The sequence below is a fragment of the Chrysoperla carnea genome, chromosome 1 (assembly GCF_905475395.1).
Source record: "Chrysoperla carnea chromosome 1, inChrCarn1.1, whole genome shotgun sequence".
NCBI lineage: Eukaryota > Metazoa > Arthropoda > Insecta > Neuroptera > Chrysopidae > Chrysoperla > Chrysoperla carnea.
Window position 1 is genome coordinate 9,556,880 of NC_058337.1, and position 26,724 is coordinate 9,583,603.

At 29.6% G+C, this 26,724-nt stretch overlaps 1 protein-coding gene across 1 annotated transcript in view; it reads right to left on the reverse strand.

Moving 5' to 3' along the window:
• Positions 1–26,724, reverse strand: part of LOC123290713 (neurotrimin-like) — a 143,856-nt gene that overhangs the window by 8,914 nt on the left and 108,218 nt on the right. The window contains exon 6 of the mRNA XM_044870992.1: positions 10,421–10,570. Coding sequence (XP_044726927.1) covers positions 10,421–10,570 — 150 coding nt within the window. The remainder of the gene's footprint in view (positions 1–10,420; positions 10,571–26,724) is intronic.

The following is a 26,724-nucleotide window of genomic DNA, read 5'->3' on the forward strand; positions in this document are numbered from 1 at the left end:
GTGGAAAGAAATTTGAAGTTATAAATGTATAAATTGTTATATAAACTCATAGTTTAAGACAAAAGTTTACTGTATCATTTTTTTTAAGAAAATTCATTCTTTAGGGGGGTCCAATAGGGGATGAAAGTTTTTATGAAACTCCGTCATTTTGGTGGCGAAAAAGAGATGATAGTTTGTACGAAAATTTGTCATTTTTGAATTAACCACTTAACCGATTTTAAAAATTATTTCACTCATAGAAAGTTACATTATCAGAAAGTATAAATTTTATTTTAAAAAAAAAATTTGGTATCTGTACCAAAAATTTAAATTCATAAAATAGTGAACAAAATGGAGGATTAGTGAGAGTTATAGCTTAATAGTCCTTGTTTTTAAAATTGAAATTGCTAGTCGAAGCGGGTGGGTATCTGCTAGTTGTTAATAATATACTTTTTATAAGAAATTAAATTAATAGACCAGTATTTACCCCGTTAAAAAAGGTTCGGGACTGAAGCTGTTTAAGAACAGCAGGAGAGCTTTGACGTCGACGGACTCCAGGTCGTCAAAGAGAGGCTGGCTCATGTAAGTCCATCTCCTCATGGCAAGAGCTGGGCAGTGACAAAGAAGATGAGTCATTGTCTCCTCCTCCTCACCACTGTGACAGCTCCTGCAGTAGTTGTGATACACTGTCGGGTCCAGGCGTTCAGCATGCCTGCCGTCCAACCAGTGTCCTATAATAGCCGCAACAACTTTGCGAACAGAGGCCCTTGGAAGTGATATAAGATCAACGGAACGCCTGCGATTGAACTCAGACCATATCTGTCTTGTAGTACCACAAGTACGTTCCTCCCTCCATCTTAGATTGGCCCTTTTTAGGATATCCTCTTTGAGGAGCAACTTGCAGTTCGCAAATGGAACTCCTGGATATTTATTAATGCTTGTGTCAGGCAATTATCGATATCGATATCAATAATAAAACAAAATTATAAAATAAATGTATAGTGGACTGCGTCTGTCAGGTCATTCTCAGTTTTTACCAATAGGTGCTTTGTATTTTATACGTATATACATGCATTGCTAAAAAGGTAAAGGTAAGCACGATAGGTTGAGAACAAAAAACGTAAAGACGTCATTCGAATACTATATTTTTACTCCTCATGTTTTTTTCATACCTGACACTTTAAATGAAAAGTTGTAAATTCCAAAAAGCGACCAACTGAAATACAAATCTTATTGAAAAATCAATGAACACCAAACGTCACATATTCTGGAAACCGTCCATGTTACACTTCGTCACGCTGAGCAATATTGCTCCCTCTTGATAACACGTTACGCATTTTATGAATAGCCCCTAATCAAATAAACGGTCCGAAACATCGGACAAAACTTTATTATATTATAAAATTGATATATTATTCTTGTAATGTTTTTATTGAAAGCAGCCAATTGTAAGAATTATTTAAAAACAAGTAATGAGGAACAGGCTTAGGTACTTTTTGGATTTAAAATAAGATTTAGAAGGATATAGTTTGGTAAGGGTGAGGTTAAGCAAAGATTAGCAAGTTACAAAATTTACTTAAAAAGACATTTTAAATAATATTTGATCAATTTTGGGTAGGGTTGACTTGACCACTTTTGGCGATTTCATCCCCGCCGGCTCCACGGCTACAGGGGGAGGGGTCCCAGAGGGGAGTTATATCAAACCTAGGACCTTGTTGATATAAACCCTGATACGAAGTTTCACGGCTGTCCCCTCAGCCTCTCCCTAGAAAATCCCATTTTCCTGTATTTGGAATGTTTGAAAAACATTTTGAAAAAGACTGGGACATAAAAGTTTGGTGTAGCACTGTTCATATATCGTCTAAAAATAGTGTTTTTCTATCAGAACACACTTTGAAGTAACTATATGGAAGTTGCGAATAATTTTTCATTATTAAAGGGTGACAGGAATTTGAAATCAACATTTTTTTTTTGTTATGCCTAATAATTTATTACTGAGTATTGAAATGATTTTTAATTTACATTTATCAAGATTCATTTGAATTGTTAAATATACAATCCCAATATATATTATACATGAATATATTTTTGTTAAAATTTTTATTGTTGTTTCATCAGGTCCTAAATATGTTGTTATCAATATTTTTTTCTTAACGCGTCGATAATAAATTTATTGAATTTTCAATTCTTTTTTGAATATTTGTTTGTTTAATTAAACGTAATGTATTTTTAATAGAGAAATACTCTTTTTTAAAATAAATAAAAAAATACATCAATTTTTTTATAAAAATATAATAAATCATAATTCTTTTTATTCCCTTTTTTCATTATTATTAAAAATTTACATATTTAATTTTTTTTTATGTACAAAACCTTCTTTATCAATTTTTTTTTATTTATAATTTTGAAAATATGGTGTTATGAGTAATTTCTTTTAGATTATTCATCTTATGTATAATCATCATTATTTAATTATGGTAATTCCTTTTTTTGTGTGAAGGACGGTAGTTAAAGTTCACTTGAACGAAAAATATACATGCCTACTAATATTTTAGTTGTGTGATGTATCGAGAATTAAACGACACTGCTCCAAAGTTAAAAGTGGATATTGTATCGCTAGATGCTATATCCATCTCGAATCAAAAATTTATGGTTCTACGCTTATTAAACGAGATATTAAAAATTTTTTAATTTTTCTTATCTTTGGAAGTTACGGTTTCTATTTTCGACCAAGAATTATATGTGTAAAATAATATATATAAACAGGTGAAAACAACGATTAACTGAATTAATTGTTGAAATACCATATACAGACAGTGTTTATTACGCATTCATTTTTTTCTTAACGTCATGTGAGTAAGGAAAGATGAACAAACACGCATATACAAAATATACGTAACGTATAAATTGAAAATATAAACAATATGCATACTGTATAATGTTTCTGAGTTAATTTGCGTCGTCACGAGTAAACAGTGAAGTTTGCGAAAAAATTTTTCATATAAAAGTTGTTTATTTTTTGATAAGGCATTTAAACATTTGTTATATCTCGAACGGTTTACAGGATGAGTTGTACGGACCCAAGAGATCTATGTTGTTCATTTAAGAATTCAAAAATTAAAAATTTCAGCTTGATATCTCTTTTCGTTCTTGAGTTTATCGCGTTGACAAACGGACGGACGGACACACAGTCAATCGAAAATGGACTAAGTACGAAATTTTATGAACACCCATCAATATTTCTCAGCATCAATATTTTTATATACATGGCATAAAAAATGCCATTTTGATAACTACACCGTAACAAATTTTTTGTGGTTATCACTATGTCCGTGTTGGTATGAACGCCATTCTGATTTGACGAAAGAGAGAATAGTAACATTAGCAATAGTTATGGCGGACGAGTCATTGCGGCGCCAGGTTCATGCTGGTTGGCGATACCCACAATACTTCTGGTGGATAGCGCTATTCAATTCTGTAATATTACCTGTGATTACGTTGATACTATAGTATCTGTCACTTTATCATTCCAGCAATGTAGTAAACGCCAAACATTCCTTACCGCGTTTAACAAAAAAAAAACCACCAGTTGTATGATTTTGATGTTTTGTTCATAGGTAATTATATATTCATTATAACTATTACTCGTTAAAATATTTTTTTTTTTTGGAATTCTTAAGCGGGACGTAAGGAGAAAAATGACAACGCCCAAAATGTGTTTAGATAGGTCAAAATATAAGATCCAATGGTTTCAAATGATAATATGTTCAGAACCAATCGTCAATTTTCTAACGACAAAATCTTAGCCTAAAATTGCGAATTTTTCTTAAGAATGCTGACATTTCAAAAACGACTAGGTGAGATGAAAAAAGCTTAAGAGATAAAAATAGTTTATAATTGTCTAAAAGATAAGAATCAATAATAAATTTCGGCTTTTGCCCCAATTTCCTAGATCACTTTTTTTGTATTAAATACGTATTTCGGCTACCAAGTAGTCATCATCAGTATGAATTAGCTAATAGTAATTACTCTTATGGTGTATGTTACTCGTTGCTAATTTGGTGCAGTCCGCCACCAAGTGCGGAAAAAATCCAGGTTTAGTTGGCTTTATCTCGGTAAATTTTTTTACATAAAAATAGTATATAAAAGGAAATTTAATCTATTTCGTTTTGTCTGTAGCCTATACAGCCTAAAAAAAATTCAGGAAAAAAAGCAACAAACCACAAAAACTCTAAATTTTGGCTTTTTCCCTATTTGTTTCAACTGTTTTGGAATGTTTTCTTTAATTTTTGTAAAAACTAATTCGATGAAAATTTGATTTTCTACAAAAAGTTTAATATAAAATTTATCGAAATTTTGCTTTGTTTACGAGATATTTGGAAAAAATCAAAAAGGGTGCTTTTTCAACCCTATCTTCAATTTCCACCCTCTAATTTTATTGAACTCCGCGATTTTTTTTTTTAATATCCCATTGAGCGATTTGTAACAACACTTTTCTAGGCAAACTCATTGCAGAGATATTGGTCAACTTTTTGTATTTCATAAAAACTAAATTTCATTCAGAAAATAGATGGGTGAAGGTCAACCCTTATTCGGCTCCTGAAGTGTGCGTTAGTTTTAAATTAAAAAAAAAAAAATTACTTAACTGAAGAGCAAGCTTTATTGTACTAAAACTTAAAAGCCTGAGGCGCTCAATATAAAATATCAACAATGATTCGGAACCCCTCAATCTTTAATGAACAGTCGTGCATGATTCCTACAAAATTATTTTCTACTTTTTGGTATAATAAAACTTGTGTTAAAAATTTTTTTTTTGAGATTGTATATTTTATTGCGATTTTACAGCCATAACATTTTAATTACTCAGAGAGATATAAAAGGAAAACAATATGTTGCCTTTCTACAAACATTTAAATACGGCAATAATTGCAATACTACCATATCATGTTTCATTTAGAATTATATTTCGGACGTAAACACCCTTATTACAAATGATTGATGACACCAAAATAAAACAAATAAGAAGAAAAATAAATAAATAGATATTCGAAATTAATGAGAATCAAAATAACTATTTGAAAGAGGAACAGAAAATGAAAAACAAAATATAATACACAATTTCCACTATTATTTTTCTTTTATAATAATTATGTTGACAACCAATGTGTTATATTTATATTTATCTGTTTCTATCTGTTCTGCCATCACAATCAATCATTTAACAAAAATAAACAATTAATTGTCAAGTAAAAGAGGTGATCATAGTAAAACAGAAAAATATATATTTTTTATTTTTTGTATGGTGCATGAAATTTAGTGTATTGGCACCGTACGTGAGTTTTATTCCAGGTTTCCATGGTTATGGATTATGATTATATATGTATTACATTGAAAATTTAATATGATATTGTAACAAAAGTCCTCGCACGATTACGTAGGAAAATGGCTTTCTGTGAAACTTCTTCAAATCGTCTCACAGTGCGGCAAAAATTCGTAAAGAAAACGTTTCTGGAAAAGGCTTTTTTATCGTTAAGTTTGCTACAGATATCTTCTAAATGGAAACTGTTCACTGTAACGTCCTGTACTAATTAACGTACTGCACTAACGTCCTAACTCTCCTCTTTACTCTCAGTCAGAATGTGAACTCCGTCCAAGCAAAAGATTATTGTAGATACAATGGGAAAAGTTTTAAATGTGCGAGATATAAGCCGCCGATCTGCTTAAAAATCCAAGTGAAGTTTTTCATCGGAATTATCTTTATTTGGATGCAACAAATCACCTATGAAAAGTCCATTACAAAATCATGTACGCAAAAATATTATTCAATGTCATAGGTAGTGGAAATAGGTTTTTTTCAAATATATCGTTAACTATTAAGTTTATGGAAGTTTTAGTAATCATAAAATTTGTTTGTCAATTAATTTTACATTTCAAAAGGCTCTATACAAAATTTCCGTAGAATAAATAGTTCTCAAGATATTTAGCTAAAAAAAAACGAGAAATATTAAAATTTTTAACTTATAAAATATTTTTGAAATTTTTCGTGTAGTAGAGTAAGCGACTTACTTGAACTTTCCTCAGTTAAATAGTTCGAAAACTGTTGCTTCCTCGGAGAACCGTTTTTATGTAAAATTAACTCATGAATAAATTTTATAATAATTAAAACTGTCATAAGCTTAATAGTTTATGAGATGTTTGAAAAAAACCATTTACCTTGAATAATTTTTTATGGCGAGCATAAATTTTGCAATGGACCTTTCATAGGTCATTCCTTGCATCCAAATAAAGATTATCTGAGCGAAAAAAGTTCACTTGGGGTTTTTAAGCAGAAAACCTTTTATTTTCCTGGGGACATACGTAAAAAAAAGTTCTTTTTTTATTTATAGTACAAAATGCAAGTTGTTAATTGAAACAGTAATAACACGCTGTTGGATGCTGCCTTCAAACTTATTGGAGGTTACTGAGAAGTATTAGCTGTTGAATAAAACACATGAATTGAATTTATACATATATTACCTCAGGGGGTGGTCGATAAGGGGTGAGGGGGCATAAATTGCCGTACACTTGACATAAAAATTGTAAGCATCGATCCTAAAACCTTGAAAACGATAAATAACTCGACTATAATTAATAGGTAATACATGATAAGTTTCCCAGTGGGTGGTCGATAAGGGGTAAAGGGCGTAAAATTCCGTACATTTGAAGTATTATTTGTAATCAGCGACTCCAAAAACCCCTGTGATTCAATTTTGTAGTGAATTACTTAAATTTTTTAATTTTGGCCACATTTTTGGCCTTCGGCCATACTGTGGCTCCCAAAATGTACTTCGGATTGTTTTGATCAATTGCTATCAGGGCCACAAGATTTTTTAACGAGTAGTTGTCGATTTGTGTATAGCTATATTTTCTTGTTTTGTTTGCTTAATTATTTGGTGCGTTTTACGATATATCATTATGAAACCGGTAGTCAAATATTAAACTATAGTATATGTATAGCTTTGATCCCCTGTAGCTCGAAAACTACTCGTTAAAAAATTTTGTGCCCGTGTCTACTTTTTGATCAGATCGGTCCGAAAAACATTTTGCTGGCGGCTTGAAAATTTTTCACAGAAATAAAACGTATGATTTATTGCAAATTTTATAATTTAATAGCACTGTGGTTGCTTTAACTACCCCCTCCACCTACTTTTATGCTCTCTTTCAATAGTTCACTTAGAAATATTGATTTTTTATTATAGTATATTTTCATATTATAAGCCGAATCAAAATGGAATGATTTTTTTCACACCTTTATTTCGAAAACAGAAATGTAAAAACACGTGTTTTGGAAATACAAAATGAAATTAATTTTTTTGTTTTTTGTTACTTCATGATTAGTCATGAAGTTAGTTAAAGCCATAGACACAATTCTAATATAAATAGGAAAGCTGAACAGTTTTTACCATGTGAGCTCCAAAAACTTATCACTCGATTTAAGAGATGTCACTAAAGTAGATTCAAGCTGTTAACTTAAATATTATAGGCAATGAATATTACAAAAACGTTTTATGTATCACATAAACTTTCTTAATTTCTACAAACATAAAAATATAACCATAGAAACCATTTGATCATAGTTACCTGGTCATACTTGACAGACTTTAATACAAAAGTTATTCTGAAATAGTGTCAGTTATATTATAAAATATTTATTATAAATATTAACATTAAAAAAAAAACTTTTAAAACCGACTTCAAAAGAAAAACTTTTCCAAAACAAATTAAAATGCACTAAAAAGTAAAAAAATAACGATAATATAATGTAGTTAAAATTATTGTTATTTTTGGAGTCGGTACCGGAAAACTCCTTTACTGTATATTTAACATTTTCTGTATTTAAAAAAAAAAAAAATTAAAATTATCCCAAAAATTATTAGAATTTATTATCAAAACTCGGTAGATCTACCCAACTATAAATTAAAAACAAGAATATATGAATTCCTTGTCATAGTCACATAATAAGAATCTTTCAATCTCCTTCAATTTTTAAGTGGAAATTTTAATTTGTAAATACATGATGTATAGTGAGCAACAAATTGAGGTCTTTGAGGAAATAGTTTCTATTTTGTGCCAAAAATTAGGATCTGTTGGGAGAAATATGTAGCACCATTTAAAAAAACAGAGTTACCTCTATCCGACCTTAAAGACCCGTTTCGATAATATGAATCAAATAATACAATACATATAATAAAGATTTTATTTTTCTGTACGTAATAACAACCAAACATTCTCCTCATTAATTCATATATTTTGTAAACAAAATTCAATTGAACTTTTCACATAAGTTGCGAATACATATTTTGAAAAGTAAATAAATTTTATCATTGAAATATAAATCATTGTATAAAATGGAAGGCATTGAAAGGAATGAGAATTAAACAAGAATTATTGAATTCAAATTTATAGTATAAAGAGTGATACACCGCTTTCTAGACTGATTTATTAGACGCTTTGTGAAAAGTCTATAAATTATATTAATACTTACATAACAGCAATAATATGTAATACCTACAGTAAAAAATATTTATAACGACATCAAAAACTTCTTATACCTTATTGCAGTATACTGACTTATTGCAGTAATATACATTATTCGGGATCAATACGGGTTGTCCGGGTGCTACCGTATACGGAGAGCAGAGTGATAAAGCAGAAAAATTTCTAAGATGAAAGTTCTTTTGCAGTTTTTAATCACCGACTAAAAATAGGGGTGCTTTAGGTTTAACGTGTCTATGTATATGTGTATCTGTGTGTCTATTTGTGGCATTATAGATTTTAAACAGAAGTAATCATTTTAATTTTATTTATATTATTTATGCAATTTATCAAGTGCGAGTTTAGGGTTCCCTACTCGATGACAACTTAAGAGAGGTGATAATCTTCATACAGCCGAGTAGATTTTCTGGAAACATAGCTAAGAACACTCTTGATCAAATTATCTGAGGAGGTACGATGCCACAAACGAATCGATCAGACCTGATTTTAAGTCGGAGTTTTCTTTTAATTTTTAATTTGATATTATTTAATCTGATGCACTCATAATGAGATTTTCCTGAATACTGGTAGGTAATGAAACCTCTGTTGACCCGGGAAAAAAATCCGCACCAGTAGGTATATTATATACGTGGGAAATAAGTCCCCTACTTTCGGACACCAATTTTTCTTTATTCAATTTCAAAGAATTATTGGATTTTTAATTTTGGGCGTTGCAAAGCATTTTTTTGGATATTTTTTACGAAACCTCAACATTTTCGAGATATAGGGATTTGAAAAAAAAATGCGGAATTTGGCGAAAATAAAAATTATTTTGTGGCTCCGGTCAAAAATTTCATTTGAAAGTCTTTAGATTTTATATCTTGAACCATTCTAAGCATTTTTTGGTTCTTGACAAGTGACTAAATTTTTTTTTTAAATACTATCAACCGAAGTGATCTGTCTATTACTATCAACCGGATCGCGTCAACCCCCTCGCGCTGTCTTAAACATCAATAGAAAAGTACCCGGCGTGAGGAATACTCTTCGTCCTGACGAATCCTGGTGGTCCTGGGCGAGACTAGTAAGGAATTTAATGTAGTAAGGAATTAAGATGTAGCTCGGCAGCAAAAGCTTGAAAAATACAACCAGATAGCTGCTGAGCTATCTTCGAAAGAATATAGAATCTCATTGGGTGCTTTTGTCATAAATTCGCTTGAGTCTTAGCTAGCTAAGAACTACGGGGTGACGATTCACTGGTCACGAAGCATTTATATTGAACACCCTGCCAGACAGAGACAGTATCATGATCAGCCTCTGTGACCCGCACACAGGTATTGAATGGCCCGAACATCTGCGCCATTATGCCCCCCTCACACCTTCTGTAATATTAGTGTGAAGTGCTTATATTTTACTGTTTTTCATATAAACTATTTCAATTAGTCACTGCGTGATTTTAAATCCGTAGTCCAATATTTATTTCTATATTTTTTTTATCAATTTAAACTTACGTTATTCATTTTGTTTATATTTTTTAAAATCATTTTACACTTTTTTCGATTATCTTACTATAAAGAAACATATTTTGTTATTTTGTATCATGAAAAGATTATTAAAATAAATATTAAAGTAATTATTTATAGTTGCATATTTTTAATAACGGTCTATTTTAAATGCTCAAGAGATTTGTTTCTTAAGAACTTTGCATAAAACTTGAATGATAAGTCTAACACTCGAATGGAAATTTGGTCGGTATTGTAATTACATATTTCCTTAAATGGCCAATTAATTAGTAAAAGTAAATCTTACACATCGATTTCGACTATAATGTATTTTACTGTAAAAATAATATTATTTGCATAAAATGAATAAATATCTTAATCTATATTAAATAATGTATGTTGTGATTATAAATTAAATTAACACTTACGATATAATTTTATGGTACCATCTGTTTCACCCAGTGAATTCTTTGACACGCATTTATACGAACCAAAATCAGATGGTGTCACTTTTTTTATTATTAATTTCATATGAACTTTATACGCATTATCGATTAACGTTGGCTCATATTTTGAACCTGTAAAAGAAAAAAAAGTATTAACAACATGTTCAACTACCTAACTGATTTTAAGAATTCAAGTAAAATGTTAAATACACCAATATCAGATGAGGCAACTGCTTCTTTTAAAATCATACTAATGTGTATAAGCCGCCCAAGTAAATACTTATAACTATATCGTTTCGTTATGTCATTCATTTGACTTTTTACACAATGATTTTGTCATCTATGTAATAATATTGCTAAAATAAATAAAAAAAGTGTCATTATTTAAAAATATATGCAAAAATAAATGCATTAATGATACAAAAGTTGTGTGAAAACTTAAATAAATAACAAAATGAATTGTTTAGAGCCGTGCTTGTATTATTTATTAATTTTTTTTTTTTTGCTTATAGGGAAATATTCATGTAGGGTGAAAACACAAGCATTCATTTGATCAAACATGGAGCGTATTTCGATGATGTTAGTACATATAAGACAAAAACGAGTGGAATTCTATAAAAAAGTTATTCAGCCTGTCAAAACAAACAGGTAATCAGTCAACAACAAAAAATTAATTATAAAGATATATTCATTTAGCTTGAATTAAATCTATCGTAGAGTCAGTAATTTGATGGTGTACATTTACAGAGTTTTTTCCTAAATACAAACAAGTGAAAACAAACAACTGAATGAGTTAATTGTTGAATTTCATGTATAGACAGTATTGACTAGGCAATCGTGTCTTTCTTTACGTCATGTGTGTAAAGAAAAACAGCCACTCTTACACACAAAGCTATAAGAGTATCCTTCTTTTCATCTTTAGAGAACATAAAACAGTAGGCCCGCGGTAATCCACCCCCTGTCTTATCCGGCCCCCTTGTAATCCGACGTCACTTAAACGGTAATTACCAAAACTTCGGGCTACAGAGGGTTTATGGCCGTAGTATATAGTCCGACAAATTCGATAAATCGATACCACCTTGAACTGATCACGCTTTAAAAATTTCAGACGATATATCTTATCGTGTTACTAATAAACATAAACGGACATACGCAATAATTAGGTGACTTTATGGACATCTACTTATACCAAAATTTTGATTGCAATATTTCTAAGCGTAACAGACTTAGGATTAAACTTATATACTATTTCATAAATAGAGACTTTCTTTCTTAAAATTTTCGAAAGAAAACGCTCTTAAGTTATGTCCATCGAGTCACTCTGTATATAGGGAGAAAATAAACAATTTATTATGGAAATCATCAGAAAAAATTCAATTAGCTGCTGAAATCAAAGAAAATTATTTTTTGGTATATTTTCTTCTATTGTGTATAAAAAAAAATGAAAACGGATATTCAAACTGCAAAAAAAGAAAAGAAAAACAAGAAATAGTCACGCAAAAATACAATTACTAAGTAAATAAACAATTATTAATATAATTATATAGTTTTTTCAATTTTCGGTTATTTCACGAAGATTTGTGCAATGTATTTCAAAGATACATTTTGCAAAAATACAAACTATGCTTAAAAGAAAACAAAATTAAATTAAAAAAAAGCAGTTTCTGATATAAATAACTTGTGCTTGTATGTGGCAAGTACGTATTTTTGCGTTCAATCGCAATGAGATATAAACCATTTGTCGTTCAAGGAAAAGCCGTGAAAAAGAGATAGAAATATTCTGCATTATCAAATAAATAGTAAAGTAACTTATGCGGATTGTCTGTTTTCAAGCGATAAAAAGTGAGATTATTTAAACATTTAATTATTTTTTCGCTGTCACACAGACCACTTTCTTTTTCCACAATATTTTTCATATTTTTCGTATTAAGATAATATGAAGTACCAAATTATGTTCGTTGGTCCATAATCTAATTTCTTGGCAAATATTGCTGTCTATAAGATCCAAATTTGAAAGGGAATTCAAAATAAATAAAAATTATCGAAGATAATAAATGAGAACTCTAAGTCACATCAATGGATGGTTTTACTCGGGAGTCCTCCATAACAGTTCCGATTTTGATGATTTTTAAAAAAATATTTGTTCGTATATCACTTAAAATCAGAATCATCTCAGAAGGAAGAAATAATCTAAAGAGAGAAGCTTAAATCCAGTTTAAATCGCTTATGATAGGTTTTGAAAAGGTTTGAAAATATTAATTTTATGCAGTAGGTATCATTTAAGAAAGGATTTTAGAAATGCATCCTCTAAAGGAATGATGTAGGGAATGAAAGTTTGTTTGAAAATATATATACTCTGAGTTTACTATTAAACTGATTTTAAGAAATTATTTCTCCTATAGAATGCTACATTATCAGCAAGTAACATGGGCTGTATTTTATTTCCAAAAAAACTGGGGTTCCTCACCCAAAGTAAAAATCCATTAAATAGTGAAAACGTAGTTTTTTTGAAACTTATTTAGAATGCGTATTAAATATTCATTAATTAATACACAAAATTTCAGTTTTTTGGTAACTCTTTCGTTTTGGTATTCCCGAGGGTTGCTCTTTCGAAGTTTGCATGATCGAACCCCTATAAGAAGTGGTTGTTTTGATTAACTGCCTACAAAAATTAGTTTATAATTATAAATAAATTAAATGAAGAAGTCTAAAGTAAAACGCTCAAAGTGTTCGCTTCAAAGAAGTATTTTGCTCGTCGAACAACATAAGTAGTAAAAACAACCTTGCGTTTTATTTGTAGCTATGAAAGTTACAAGAGTTAAAATGTTTATGAATTCCTTGCTTACTTCTGATATACCGTATTGTTCTCAATGAATTTAACTTGTTTCTGTGACTTATTCCATTTGGACACAATAACATACATGATGGTTTCAGCAAAGTGATGGAAAAATATAATTTCAATAAAGATGTATTAAAATAAAAACTTCGCTTTCCGGTTAATGAAGCGGCGCTGGATACCGATGCTTTTGTGATATTGTTAACCTTACTTGAAATCTTTACACTACAAAGTCAATCAGAAAACGTGAGCGGTAAAAGAACTTGAGAACTGTTATATTAGTAAACACACGTGATTAACTATAATGGATATATTTTAACGTATCATATTCATTTATACAGAGTGTCTACTTAAGCTGGCTACATATGGACAACTTTTTTATTATAAGGTTTATTAAAAAAATTATTCTTTATAAGAATTTCTCCTTCAAAAATGGAATGTTAATGGTCGTTTATAAATGTAGATTATTTAGAATAGATAATAAGGAAAATAGTTCAAGAAATCACTCCCGAGATATGTAGGAGTGTATTTAAACAATTTTGAAACACAACAATTACATGCATGGAACGCGAAGGTGGGTACGTTGAGGCAAAAACAAACTGAAGATAACTATTTAGGAATGAATTGTTAACGATGGGAATGTTTGACCATTTCAATTATAGATTAAATTTTGAAAATTCTTCTTATAAAACACATTATCTGTTATCCTAATTAACCTGTCATCGTACTTCGAATATTTATTTTCTGATTTAATACTTAATTAATGAAAAAAAAATTAATACAGAACATGTATTTTTTATACATTCCTACTGTTTAACGTCACAACGTTTAACGTTTGTTAACGTTAAATTAAAACAACGCCTTTTATGACGTAATTTGTTTTTTTTTTTACTAAGAATCTAATGTTTTCTTCGAAAAATATAATAAAAATAAAAAAAGTAGGATTTGACCAAACCAATCAAATACTTTTTTTAAATTTTTTTTCAAAATGATATAATCCAATTGAAATCAGTTCATATCCCTTCTTTAGTTTAATATTATTAAATAAAATATACTAATATCTACTGATTATCATTGGCTGCTGGTTATCGAATCATAGTCAGTGAATGAACAAATTTATCAATTTTTGCCATACCTGTAGCGCCTAAACTAGGGCTCAAATCCAAAATTGGTAAATGACTTTTTCCTTCGTCTTTATGAGCTTATTCTGTAGGCCGACGATCTGCAGTCAATAACAGATCACCCTGTATATAAGAAAATGTCACGCTCAGAAAGATTTATGTACACTTATAGAGACCATACATAAAATTATTCTAATTGTATGAATTTATATTAAAACATTTATTCAAAAACATAATTCTATTCAAAATTTAGATTGAATTTCTGGAAATTATAAAATATAAAGAAAGTAAAAAAAAAAATATATCTATAGTTCGAGAGCTATCTTGAAAATACTACGAAAGCATGACTATAAAACAGAGAAGTAATATTTACACAATTAAAAACTGACAATTTTATTAAGAACAATTTTTTATGAGAATTATCAAATTAAAAAAAAACTACCATAATTTCAAAAATGTACTTCAATAAATAATAATTAAAAAAATATTGTATTATCTTTAAAAAATAATAATAATTTGAATCCGCCGATTTCCGAATTAATATTATATCGATGGCCAGGTGACCTTTGTTTCACCTACAATTTATTTAATTTTAACTAATGACGGTTGAATTATCCTCAATTGTATTATCGTCCAAAACATTAACAGTTAAACTATGCTCAGTCCGTCCGCTAAGTTCGTTAAGCTCAACCGTAAGTCCGCCCTCAAATTTTTCCACTATATCTTGGCCAGGACTTTGGCCTTCGGAATAGTTGAAACCTTTGGCAGTGTAGCTCAGATTTATACATTCTGGGCACAGATTTATAACTTTATACTTTACTTACCGACAGACAGATCAATTACTTATATCTCTCGAACTATATAATACATTCAATTGAACTAAACACACATTGGATGGATATAAGCATTGAATAATTTTATATAAACGAAATGAATGCAAACTAAATCTACAGGTAAGTAATTTAATTTAAAGATCCTCAAACCACAAATAATTAAATTATTAAGTTTGCACAAGACGTAACATTCAAGGTGCTTTAAATTAAACTTTTGAAACCAATTTGTTTCAAAAGTTTTATTTTAAAGAACAAATAGAAGATGATAATGGTCCAGATCTCTTTCAAGATCGGTTCCCGGATAGTTGAAAGCTTTTCTTTTAGTTTTTGTGGCCAAAGTAGTTAGTTCTAAGGCGTTAAAACTTACAAGTTGACATTGTTTTATTGACAAAAAAGCCCAAAGAAAAACGAAAAGTTTATCATCAATCTAGTGGTATAGTAAATTGTGTATTTAAGAAAAGATACTCTTGAAGAATCGTTTATCCTTATGCTTTCCTCGAAATTTACAACTTTAACAATCGCAATGAAAAACTCGGCAATAATCGGAAAATAGTTTTAACAAAAAACTTTTTACTTATTGATTAATGTTAAAACTACTTATCGATCATAAAAGTTGCAAATATCGAGTGAAACCTAGGTACTTTTCAGAATAGTGACGAATAGATCTTGAGATGTAGGAGTTTAATGTATAGACATAGTTCAGGAAAATGTACCTCCACCTTGAATTTATTTCCCTATTCCGTTCCGTATTCCGTTCCCTAGTAGTTTTAACGAAAAAAGGGAAGAGTTAAAAGTTATTGTAAATTAAATTTACTTCAAAAGAGATCATTTAATAATTTGCTATCGTTTTGCGAACATTTATCGCTTATATAAAAAGATATAGCATAATTTGGCCTAGGAAATAGAGGTTGAAATTTTTCATCACGCCTTCTGCCTCTTTTTTCTGAGATCTTGAAAGATTGTTCTGTAATAGGAATGTTTCAAACTTTAATATAAATGCGATATATCAGTATAGTTAAAAGAAACAAAGATGTTTTTTTATTATTAAGTTTTTAAAATAATTTAATAAAAATTAGTTTTGAATTAAATTCATTTCTCAAAAACGAGGTATATTCAAAACCCTCACTACTAAAAGCGGCAGAATCGGCTGATTCTGACTCAACCTGGATAACATTTTTTCATAGTTCTTTACAACAGTGGGAAACTGAACAACAAATTAAATGAACCAGACACTTTAAGAATGTTTCTCTGATTTAGTTTTAAAAATTTCTTAAGGTTAAGGCTTATGTCAACATTAAGTAAAACCGGTGTTTTCTATCAAAATTACTTCTTGTGTAAAGTTTAGAGACACCCTTTTTTAAATCCACTATAATTCTATTTTCTATATTATATAAGTTTGTCGTAATAATTAAATAAAAATAAAAATTTTGATTTAATCAAAATAATGAACTAAAACTCATGCAACCGTGTTTAATGTAATTATAAACAAATTAGCTTTTCACAAATAATTATCAATATAAAAATAATTATATTTAATACATATTTTTAAAATAGTAATAATAACAATATTCTAATTATCGTTAATTATATTAATAAAATATAAAACAAACAAAAACTATTATATTTTGAAAATTATAATAAATTTAATTAAAATTACAAAATTTTTTCATTATAAACTTGATGTTTACTCATTCGATAAATTATAAATAATTAATAATAAAAATAAAATATTTTGTTGTTTTGGGCAGTATGACCTGACCTGACTTTTATGATCTGAACGTTTAGTCAAAAAGGGCAGGTCAATCATTAATTTACACCATATTATCTGAATGTTAGTAGGTATGGCTCAAGATCATACTCTTTGGACGATTTTAAGTCGAAAGTGTCTTTTATACTTTTATTCAAAATCCAATAGTTAAAGCACTATATGCACTAACAACATTTAACCAATAAAGTAAATACAATTTTTAGTAGAATATTTTAATGTTATATTAATTAACAAATTTCGTATTGCTAACACAAATGTAATTAAAATTTTTTGTTTAAGCGCTACTAGCAATTGAAGACGTAGCTCTCTGAAGAATGTCTGAATCATTTCGAATGGATACAGGTGCAGTTTCAATGTTTTTAGTTAGCTCATTTCTGAAGTATTATGTATCCAACTGCACCCATACGACATGGCCTAGGTACTCTTTCGACACAGACACGGCTTCAATGCTTAGGAGAGGAAAACTCTGTTGCAAGTTAGCGAGAAGACATTTTGAAAAAAAAATTTTAATTACATTGTGTTAACAATTATAATTTTTTAATTAATCAAGGGCTTTTATGCAGTTAAAATTTTCAAAAAATTGATTAATTTTTTTCCGAATGTACATTAAATTAAGTATACTCTCCAAAAATTTCAAGTTGATTCGCGAAATATTCACGAAGATAAATATATTTAAGTAGTCTGTTTACGTTCAAAAATGGGAGGAGTAGAGACCGGGCTGGCAGCTGCTTTTCCAAAGCATAAAGAAGCGCGTGCGAGAGAAAAATGGCTCGACGACAACAATAGCTGTGCTTATTGGAAGCAATAGGATGAGGTCGAGGATTCATCTTATGGCACTGGAAAGTAAAAGGTTTAACTGATTTAAAAGGTTTTAACTGAGTGTAAACGTCTTTTCTGAAACCTAAAACGCATCGTTCTCGAAACAGCCTTTTTCAAGTCAGTGTGCAAGATTTCTCCGCAACGGCTCGCCTGAACGGTTTCGAATTTTTATACAACCATCTTAAATATTTTCCCCAAAAATAATCGAAGGAATAAGATATCTGAAAAATATTTCGATATTTTAGAGCACTTGAAGTTGGAAATTTTTTGAAGAATTTTGATTTTGATTTTGGAAGCCGCTATTTTGTGAAAAAACAAAATTTTGATTATTTCTTCGATTAATACCTGCATTAATCATCCAAACCAGAGTATGGTTCTCACTGCTGGACACCTTTTTTTGGAGGACCAAAAGATCGCCAGGAGATCGCCTGCAAGAGTAGTACTATATCACATTTTTGAAATCAGTAATTATGTAAAGTAAATGGCCTTTTCAAAAAAACATCGTAAAAACCTGTTTTTTGCGCTCGCAATTGGATATAACCCTTTAAACATTAAACTACTTTACTCAACAACTTCTTTTTTTTAAATGGTTACATTTAATAGTGCATATAGCTCCATGACTATTGGGTTTTGCATAAAAGTAAATAAGGCACTTTCGACTAAAAATCTTCCAAAGAATACGCTCTGAACTATGCCCATCGAGTTTGGACACTCTGTATATGTTTACAATTTCTTTGCTGTAGTGCAAATGAAAATAATTAGCGAAGTACTTCAAATTTATATTTTCAAGAAGTTTGTACTTTATAGATGTTAAAATGATTTAAAAAAATTAAATATAAATGTTAAAATGAATAAAAATTAAAAAAATAAATTCACTGTGGATTTTTTATTTTTGTCTTATGATGGAAACTCTGTACGTCGCCTGCTTTTATGCCATAATAAAAACTGTAGTTTTGAAATTTTATAGTAAATATCCGTAGGTTAAGCAAGCTTTAGTTGGAATTAATATGATCGTTTCAAGCATTGTGTTTGTTTCATTTCAAATGATAATAAAAACGTCATAGTCGTTAATTCTTTTTATTTTTAATATCTTTTTTTATAAAAATTATGATTTAATAAGAACATTAAAAATAAAAGGTATTTATTATACTTACGGATACACTACAATAAAATGAATACAAACATATAACAGATATTTACTGTACACATAAGTATTTTATACTCGTAAAACCTATTAATCTAATGGTCCGTAAAAAAAAAAAAAAACTAATGTATTGAATCAAATCGGTATATAATAAATAAATTTGTATTTAAAGTGAAAGTCTCTTAAAACGTCTATTTGTTTTAAAGCGAAAATTAGACAAAAATTCACCTACTTCATGTTACTCTTATCTGTCAATGGACTATAAGTCACCTGCAAATGTTTAGAAACTCATGTCTGCCATTAACACTGGTATTTTGTTATTTTATTGATACGAAGAAAAAGTTTTAGCGAATTCTCTAAGATGAAACAAAAGTATACATACGCCACGATATAAAATTTATAAAAAAATATGATTTGAGTGAAAAAAAAACTGGGCCTGTAGTGATATAATTGTGCTCTCCTGTAACACACAGTGCCACAGGTATCGCAGAAAACACATAATCAATTTTGTAAGTAGGGGCGTCGCCAGCCTATGGGCAAGATTAGGAGCACCTAAAAAAAAACATAATATGAACTATAAGAAAAATACTTTTGCTAAATGGATATTTTGTTAATATTGCTAAAAAGGGCAAGCAAAGGGCATTTTTGTGCTTTTCTTACACATGTAACTTAATTTGACAGATTTAGAGATGAAATATTTTGCTTAATTGGTTATTGATGATTCCTTGGAATTTTGATAAAGAAATCCTAAAAATTAAGGAAGCAAATTACATGTAGGGGAAAGTGGTCTATTATGAACCCTCAGGGTAAAATGATCCCTCGTTGTTTTAAGTAAACCATTAAACCTTCTAGTATATTTAGCGATAGATGGTTTCCACGCGACCAAATTAATCGTCCAACAAAAACTCACTAATATAAGATAATTAGTGTTTTGTAGTAAGAACATTAATTTTACTGCTTATGAAATTTATGGCAAGACAAATTTCAAATTGCCGGCTGGCTTTTTTTACTCTTGGCTTTTGTTGACTTTAAATAATATTATAACACATTTTCATAGGCCTATAATAAATTTTAAGGTCAGTTTTTATGACGAAATTCAAATATGTCGTTACGAGTAAAATGATCCCTTTTATTTGGGTAAAATGATCCCTATTTTGTGGGTAAAATTACAATAGCTAAAATGATCTCCTATCATGTAACGGGTCTTGAATGTGTAGATTTAGATGAATTTACCAGTGATTTTGGTTTTCATACTAATCTTTGATGCAATGTAAAATAACAGTTAATATTTTATGTGAACTGTTTGATAAAAAATACAATGGGATCATTTTACCTACTATTCTTACAAGGTCAGTCAAAATGATCGCTTTTGAGAAATATTGAATAGTTCTAAAAATATGAACAGATCAAAAGAAATTTACATACATATAAATTACATTTTTTCTTAGGGGGATCATTTTAGACCACCTTCCCCTATTTAAAAATTTTTCTTGATTATCTTATGCAAAAAGACTTTCAATGGCAGCGTATTACAGCGACGGACAAAACGGCTGTTTTTATACCATTCATTTATTACGGAATACTTTCACATTAGCTTTAAGGTCCCGAACCTATTTTTATTTTTTTACAGTTGCATTTGGGTATTTATGAAGAATAAAGCGTTTTCTTTCATATAATCCGTCTACTTATATGGTTGGACAACGTTTAAGAAACAGATTAGTTCATCATTAATTAATATTTTGACAAGTTAATCAAGTCAAAATATAGGGGGAACAAACACGAAAATGGTAGTGTTTTAAAACTAGACTTATTTTATCATTAATTTACCTGAAATTGGATTTGATCAACGAAAATGAAATAAGTAGAATAATTAATTTTTAAACCAAATGAGAAGACTTTTGGGAATCACTAGAGGCACTCATTACGGATTCCCAAAAATCTGTAGAGAGTGATAATGCCTAGTGACAGGTAATTTCTTTGGGAATCTCTAGATACAAGTAGGGACCCCCTTCCCCTACCAAATCACCTACGTAGTTTAAAGTAGCCCGCCGCTCTTTGTGTTGTTTTTATACCCTATATATATATAAAATATTAGTTTTTGCCCACGGCTTCGCTTCTGATAATGATTCATTTCAATGGATTTTATAAGTGATACATTGAGTAACTCATTGACTTATTTAGAGAACCTATTTTTACCTAACTCATCCCTTCTATATATCATCCACACAAGACCCACATGCTATTCTCGCTTGACTTCCCTTAGACAGCTCCTAAAATATCTACTTTACTTCCACCACTTGAAAAATAACGTGGCCTTCGCCCATGTAGTTACTTTAAAAAATGACAAAAGTGATAAAGTAAGCTTTTGTCCTAAACCGTGAGCACATGTATCAATTTGTACATTTCAAACTTAAAAACAAGTGAAAACAAACAATTGACTGAGTTAATTGTTGAAATACCATGCATAGTCAGTGTTGATTTCTTTATCACATAACACATACAAACATGTGACACATACATAACTGATAATCAAGTATAGTACATATTATAAAATTTCCGCCTACTTGGCGCCCTCACGGGTAAACAGTGATGTTTACGAAAAAATGTTTCAAACAAAAGTTGTTTAATAATTTAACATTTTTTACATTTAAATTTTTGTTCTATCTCTAACGGTTTACAAGATGGGTCTTACGGACCCAAGACCCAATTGACCTATGATGCTCATTTACAAACTTGACCTCACTTTTTACGTCCTGAGTACGCTGTAAAAATTTCAGCTCGATATCTTTTTTCGTTTTTGAGTTATCGTGTCCACAGACGGACGGACAACAAGAAATGGACTAATTAGGTGATTTTAAGAATACCTATGACAAAATTTTTTTCCTAGCATCATTATTTTTAAGCGTTACAAACTTGAGACTAAACTTAATATACTATGTATATTTCATATATACATGGTATAACAAACTTGGGACTAAACGTAATATACTATGTATATTTCATATATACATGGTATAATAATGACAAAGTTTCATAATAGTTTCATATCCTATTTTTGTCCCTTGAAAAATGAATTTTTTGAAAATAGTCAATAGTCATGCAATAAACTTTTATTTTGAACCTTGAGCTTATCATTTTTTGCATTGCTAACTTCAAATTTATTAAGTTTCATAGAGACTTTCAACACTCATTTTAATCGCTTAGGGAATGAATAATGAGGAAAATGCTAACAAAATATAATTTGTCTGTTTCAAAAATATTTGGTTTGTTACTGTTTTGTTTTTGTAGCCGTATTCGTTGTGTGCGCAGTCATGGTAGGGACAATAAAATCGATGCCAGCGCTTCCAGTGAAAAATTTTGGCGTTAAAGATGGCTGTTATGACTAATTTGCAGTTCTTTACATGTTAATGTTATAGAAATGTCAAATTAAAATTATTGAAAAACACGAATTGATTAAACTTAATGCATTAAAAATTGTGAAAATAAGAAATCAAATTGCACAAATATTATTTTTCAAATGTAAATTATCATAATTATTTATTTAAATTTGTGAGACAATAATATTTAATTTTCAATGTAAGTCTTAAATGCAATCCATACAATTATATATGCATCCATACAATTCTATAATTAAAGTAGTGTATCGTTACCATGGAAACGAAACTCACGCACGGAGCGAATAACTTAATGTGAAACACTCACATTTCCATTCTTCATAGACATTGTATATGGCTCTTACAGTACGTATGCGTATATTTAACTATCTATAAAAATATATATTATGTAAACTATTAGAACAAAGTTAAATAAATAGAAAAGTTACAAATTGTGCAACGCGGATATTAATTTTATAAAAAATTCTTAAACGGATGTTTGGCTCAAGGAGCTGTTAATAATGAACTTTTAGTTTTCATGTTAACAGTTATTTTATTTCAAACTATTTTTCAACAAACTATAAGTTGTCAAAACAAACCATCTTAAGATATTTCCAGCATGGTATTTGCAGTTTCTATGCTAAAACTATGGTAAATTACTGTTAGCAGACTAAGAATATGGCTTACTTTTAAAAACTTTTTTTTCAGAAATTTTAACCGTTTTAAACACGAGATAATAAATGGCTAAGTTCCCAATTTTCGACTTTTAATTTTTTAAATTCTAAAAACATTCCTTTTAAGTCGCCTATTTTTCTTTTTCAATTCTGTTGAGATAATGTTTTAATATCGTAAAAAATAGCTGAGAGGTTAGTTAGTCTTGCATGCTTGAACCTCGAAATCGCGACCTTTACAACTGATAATCTCGCGATCAAAAGGACCAAAAATTCAGCAACTTCGAGATCTCTCAGCTGACACTATTCTGATGCTAGAAATAAAATTTAAGTGAAGGATACTTATAAAATCAGAATATAACTTTCACTGCGGATAGTAATATTATCCCAAACCTAACAATAAATGTCCAACAAGTTACCACTGATCCGTTTTATTTTAAGGTATACTACGAACTATAGCATTGCTATCTGTGTGTGAATTAAACAAGTTATCAGAAATCTTAGTCGATAATGCGGATAAAAAGAAATGTTTATGCATGGATGGAAACATTTATATGAATGTGTGGTAAAAATAAATATTTACCTATATCAAATAATTTGTTGTGTTTTTTCTAATATTTTTCAACTTGCAACTAAAATATAACATTCTCAAAGGCGAGAAGTAGAATAAGATTTTGAAAAAGCTCATATTTTTTCTTTATGGAAAAAGCGAAACTTTTTTGACTGTCAAAATTATGTCATAAGGCTATAAGGAATAACTGTGATGCAGCTATAATTTCCCCACAAATTTACAGGAAGTCCAAATGTGAGAAAATTATTTCCTTTTTAAAATGTTTTAATTTAATAAAAATATGTCATTCCTGAAAATTAGATGAAAAAAACTGATACAATTCATTTTTAATGCAATATAGCATCAAATCCTTACTAATATTGTAAATGCGTAAATAGCTCTACCTGTCTCCCTGTCTGTTACGCAATCACACCTAAACTACTAAACAGATTTAAATGAAACTTGGTACCAAGATAGAGCCTAAGAAAAGACATAGGCTAATTTTTTATGCGAGATAGCTGAAAGGGGTTAAAATAGGGGATGAATATGCTTTTTGTTTACTTTTTGGTCAATAAAAGAGGTTGAATACTAATTTATTTAAGTTCTTAAATAACTATAGTGTAAATTATAATATATATATATTTGTAATAGGAACTTTTATTTTAATTGTATTGAGGTATTATTTATTATTATTCAAGCTATCGTGAATAGGTATTTATTAGAGGTATATGCGAGCGCAGCGAGCCCCACTGCCAAAGGCACAAGACTAGCCAAAGGCTGAAGGTCAGGCTATGAACACAGTTATTCCAAAGTTTTAAGTTTTCACTTTCGTAGACAGAACTCTTTATCGGGGGTCTATCAAATTTTATAAAATTACTTAATATTTCTCATCTATTTCTATGAAACCATAATGTACGACAGCGAAGCGTGGAAGGGTGCTAATTTTAAGACTTTTGTCCTAAAATTTGGGTTCCGCACCAAAATAATATAAACGATGAAATTGTGAACAAAAGTACAGCAAATGAAGTGAAGGTTATAATTATCGTTCTGAAAGACGGACAACCGGAGATGGACTCGGTGATTTTTGTTGGTAGTAAAAATATTTTCAAGCGTTAAAAACTTAGGACTAAATTTAGTATACCTTGATATATATTACATATATACATGGTATAATTAAATTTTTTTAATTAAAATTAAAATATTTTCAATCGATATACTTATTTATCCGAACCTCCATAATTTTAAATATACGATCTGCACATAAATGTAAAACGAATACCAAACGGTAGAGGTCTTTGACTATCGTAATTGTATTAAGTTCAAAATTGTGAATTGTGCTGACGACAGGAATATATTCCTTACTGTGGAAATACGATAAAATAATACATATTTATTAAGTAAAACAACCATGTATTCTTCCAATATGTGGATGTATTTCTATTATGAAAGTTATAAAATTCATATATGGATCTTTCAAACTAAATAAATTTTGGGAAAGTCCTGGCCGTGAGTGTCCGCTGTCTTCATGATTTATGAGTTTTTATTTTTCGTATGGGCACATATTGTCTGAGTTATTGGAAATGAACAGGATGAATTTGGTTTATTTTGACTATATTAACTAAAAATATATTTTTTAATATGAGTTAAAATAGTCGGTATCATGAAAATGAATCAAAATTTAAGCACTTACAAGTTTTAGTTTTTTTCAGTAAATGTTATAAATTAAATTGAATTGTAGAAAAGCTCTTTAAACACAAAGAATAAACACTCAATTTCGAACTGAGAAATATTATTTTGAATTGAAACACTCCAAGAACTAATAGTACAGTTAATAATGCGGGATGCATGGGAAAGTTGGGAAACAGCACCGATATTAATGAAACATTTTGTAACGTGTTTATAGGATTTCGAGAAGCTGGTAAATTATTAAATCAATCCTTTGAGTTTTTTTGATTATATTATAGGCGTTCAAGGAACAAATACAAGAGAAATTATGTTCGATATTTTAAAAAACAGGTTCTTCGGTGCCCGAGTTGTTTTTCATTTGTTCAAAATTATCTCGTAACATATCCAGCGTAGAAATAAGCCCCATAGATACTGTTTTGATAAACTATAGACAAGTTGAATAATCACGATACACGAAAAAATAATCTTGCCTCTTTTAAATTATTTTATTATTCAACGAACTTCAACCCTTGTAGCTCAATTGGTTAAGGCGTTACCAATTTCTTTCGCGCCATGCCTAGGATATCGGGCTCGATTCCCGCCGCCATAACAAAATCTAATTTGATTATTGGTTGTGATGGGGTGGTGTAGTGCATGGTGTATGCATGAAGAAGGTGCACTCAGCGACTAAAAATAATTTAGGAGCTGGTAAATGAAATTACCAACAGAAAAGGTGGTAAAACACCTATAATGGTATCACAATGTGCTCAATAGCCTAAGTGTATGTGGACAACCAATATAATACCTAACCTAACCTATTATTCAACGAAATTTAAATTCTTCGCTATAATAAGTAGTGTTATTTTTCAAGAAATAATCTTTTGCTCGGCAAGTATGAAATTTGCACTTGCAAAATATTACATACACAAACACTTTCCTCCACACACAAATCCTCGAAGTTTTCGATCATCATTTTTCTTGTATTTATTACCGTGGTATAAAAGAGTGATGTTATGAAATGGTTTGGGATATGAAATGATCACGATGTATAATCATTATTCTCTCACGCTACCGAAAACGATGCTTGTTGTTATGTCCAACATTGCTTCAAGTAGTATACTAACATATAGTCTCATCATTTTAAGTTGTGTTGTTATTAACGTCATCCAATAATGGGTATGGGGGTCGACACTCAAAACACAACCATCAGCTTTGTATTATAACACAAGAAATACAAAATATCGTACAATCTACCACCGGATAATATGTTTTCGAATTGCATTCGAGAACAAATGAACAAATATATACACTGTCATTCAGAAAAAAATAAACAAATTCTTTTGTAATATACTTTTAAGACGATAAACATCAAGATTAAAATAATTTTTTCGATAAAGGCAAATTGAAAAAATGTTAATTAATAGAGAATCGTGCTCTTAAAAGTATGAAAACAAGAACATTTTCATCTGAAATTGTTATGATAAGTAAAATCGTCAATCGTCCCC